A 3,107-nucleotide genomic window follows, 5' to 3' on the forward strand; every position below is an offset into this window, starting at 1 on the left:
ACCCCCTGGCTGTTAAAAAATGATTGTTTCTTCCCAGATGCCCCGAAGCTGTTCCATCTACAATAAAAACCAAACAATTGAAAAAAACCCCCTTAAAAAACCCACAATTTTTTTTGCAAACGGACGATACCTTTTAACACCTCACAACTTTCATTTGGGGGGGTTTTCTGATAACAATCGGGTAAACCCCTTGTAAAAATTTATCACTTTAGGGTCCCATTTTAAAAATTTTAATAGAAGTTAAACCAATTTTGCACAAAGGGAAAAAATTAAATATATAAAGTTGCATTTTTTTTGCACAATTTTCCTTCTTTTTAAACCAATAAAGGGTTTAAAAAAGATTTTGATTTTTCCTGATAAATTTTTAAAAAAGCAAAGGGCAAATAAAAGAAATATATAAAATTTAAAAATTTAAATGTGTCCATTTTTAAAATATAGCTGAAGTTTTAAACTTAAAGTCACTTAAAATGATTGACACTTTATATCATAAGAAAGAACAAAATTCTGAAAAAAAAAATCATAAAAACAGTGATTACCAGAAGGTGTATTTGAGATTTTAATACAGACTTCAGGATAGCTTTGTATCCTGGAATCTCTTTCAAAACATCCAAGTCTGACATCTTTGATATCTCCTGTTACCAGCCAGTTATATTGGTGAGTTCCGTAACGCCCCTGCCGGACACTTCATATGTAGCACTGTGAGTAAATTTCTTATAATCTCACGTGTTTCCTTTGATTTGTAGTTTTGTAGTTCCCTGTCTTGTATGTCGATCAGTAATGCCCGCTTCTTTTTCCACATAGGTTTAATACATCCATGTGGAACTCTTAGCTTGAATCTGTAATAAAGGAGTAAAAAAATTTACAACTACTATAACAAGAAAGTTATAAAAATTATAAGTCTGAAAAGACCAGGGCTGAAACATCTAGAAGACATGTGAAAACACCAAGGCCGAAACGTCATATATATTAAAGGTCTATGCATGTTGTTGGTAGTACAATTTTTTTAGCGAACACTTTTATCGTGTGCTAGTTCTGGCTTCCAAAACTTTATAAGTGGCTTTTTAATATTTTTGATTTTCATCTGATGACCCATTATGAAACCAAACCAGAATTATATAAGGCCAAATAAAAAAATATGTCTGGTTCAGGAAACATTGGTCCAAAAAATTAGGAGGGTAGGGATTTTTTTTTTTTTATTTGGTTGGGAGAATGTCTTATCAGTATATAGATGTGTTGCTTGTTTAATATACTTAAACAAAGATTGTAATCAATCAATGCAAACACCATTTTTGTAATAAACTATCAGCATGTGATATTGTGTTGTTTATTTCTTGTATGTAGTCATTTAACCATGTAGCACCTGTATTCATACTAATTTGCTTTCTATTCTGCTTATTATGTACCCTTTCCCTTTGAATCACCCGCTGTACTATGCTAACCTGCATCTGACAGGTCTGACAATTAAAAGATCAAGGGTCACCTCTGTAACAAGTTAATAATAATGCTGTATTATAAGCTTAGAGCATCTGATATGCACTATTCCGGGGACCAAAATAACACAGCTATATATAATTTTAATATTAAACATATTCAAATGGTCTTCAGGGGGCACAAGTCTATAGATATATATGTGCAACTGGTGCCAACAGTTGCAGGGTTCACACAAAGAAGGAGTCTTGGGACTCCCAAGCACAAAAAAGTAGGAGTTCCAGATCACATTGAATATGTAAAGCCATCTTTGCTGCACTTATATGCAGTTGACAAATATGATGGATTTCGAGACATTTCGGCCCCAAGACATATCGGCCCCAAATTACCCAAGCCGTTTCGGCCCCGGCCAGACGTTTCGGCCCTCTACCAAATCGGCCCCAGAATAAGTACTGTGTTTTAAACCAGTATATTAAAATTTCATAGTTATAATAATCATAAATGACAATTTTCATGAAGTGGAACGCCAATTTCCAGGCCTATAGTTTAATTAAGATAAAAAAATAATGTTTTCAAAGGAACAATCCTTAACGTCCTGTTTGCATATGATGTATAGCAGAGTTACTATAAAGGGGTTGGGGAGTCAGAGTTTAAACAGAGAAAAAGCTTATTCAGGAAAATGGTAATGTGCCCAAATGGAAAACACTGTGCCATAAAAGTGATTGAAAAGACTTGAAATATTATTTCAAAAACATACATCATCAGATTATTATGCTGTTTTCTTACACCCCCCCCCCTTAAAAAGGAAAATATTCATTGTATGTTACAAACACATACTGGTAATGGCTCCATCTCAACTAATGTAAACAATATCTTTAGTAAATTTAATTCCTAAACTATATTTTAAGTGTTATAACACATTTTAATAAAACATATCTTCCTTTTGGTTACGATTTTTTTTAATTATAAAATGCGGCATCGCGAAAACATGTGACAATTGAAATTTTGTATGTTTCCTGCAGAAACATTCACAATTCTACTTGTTGTTGATTTTGATCATATAAGATTAAATATTTTTTGATTATTTTAAGATTGTTACTCATCGGCTATTTCAACAGGCATCGTAAAACAAAATTTTCACACTTGTAATTTTCGTACCCAAAAATGTTCGTACCGAAAATCAAAAAAAAAGTTTAGGGTCGGCGTTAAAAAAATAGGGTCGGTCGGGTTCCCTGAACCAGACATATTTTTATTTTGGCCTAAGTTGATTTAACCTTATTTTTCACTTGCAAATACCCTTGTCCCAATCAATTCTTGTGCATCTTGCGATAAAACAATCATTAAATGATTTTAATATTGTTCTATACCATTTAAAGTATTAAAAAATTAATACCGTCATTAAAATTGCCTATGGACTACAGTAGGCCATGACATTTAGGAGCTATGCGAGACCTCGTATGACGTCATTCGCTGGAACCGATTTAGGTAGAGTCGTGTACTATATTTAGAACATCTTTGTTGACATGATTTCAATATTTATCAATTCAAGATAATGTTTTAATTTATCATCTTTAATTTTTTAGTACTTAAATATGATTATATTGAATACAAAAGTCAGTAAATCAACTTTTTCAAAATCGTCCAAAATTTTCTTGGCGAACCCCAGGCCCCTGATGTAA

The 3,107-nt window shown here is 32.5% G+C and overlaps 1 protein-coding gene across 1 annotated transcript; it reads right to left on the reverse strand.

Annotated features, from left to right (window-relative positions):
• Window positions 1-46: 46 nt before the first annotated feature.
• Window positions 47-862, reverse strand: LOC132720476 (uncharacterized; the record flags this gene model as incomplete). Its single annotated transcript, XM_060704629.1, is given in 2 exon segments — window positions 47-57; window positions 537-862. Coding segments are annotated over 2 exon segments (95 nt in total), but the record flags the coding sequence as incomplete, so codon positions are not given.
• Between the last annotated feature and the right edge of the window lie 2,245 nt (window positions 863-3,107).

The sequence above is a fragment of the Ruditapes philippinarum genome, unplaced genomic scaffold, assembly GCF_026571515.1.
Source record: "Ruditapes philippinarum isolate M1 unplaced genomic scaffold, ASM2657151v2 ctg4234_1_1_1_1, whole genome shotgun sequence".
In the NCBI taxonomy this organism is placed as follows: domain Eukaryota; kingdom Metazoa; phylum Mollusca; class Bivalvia; order Venerida; family Veneridae; genus Ruditapes; species Ruditapes philippinarum.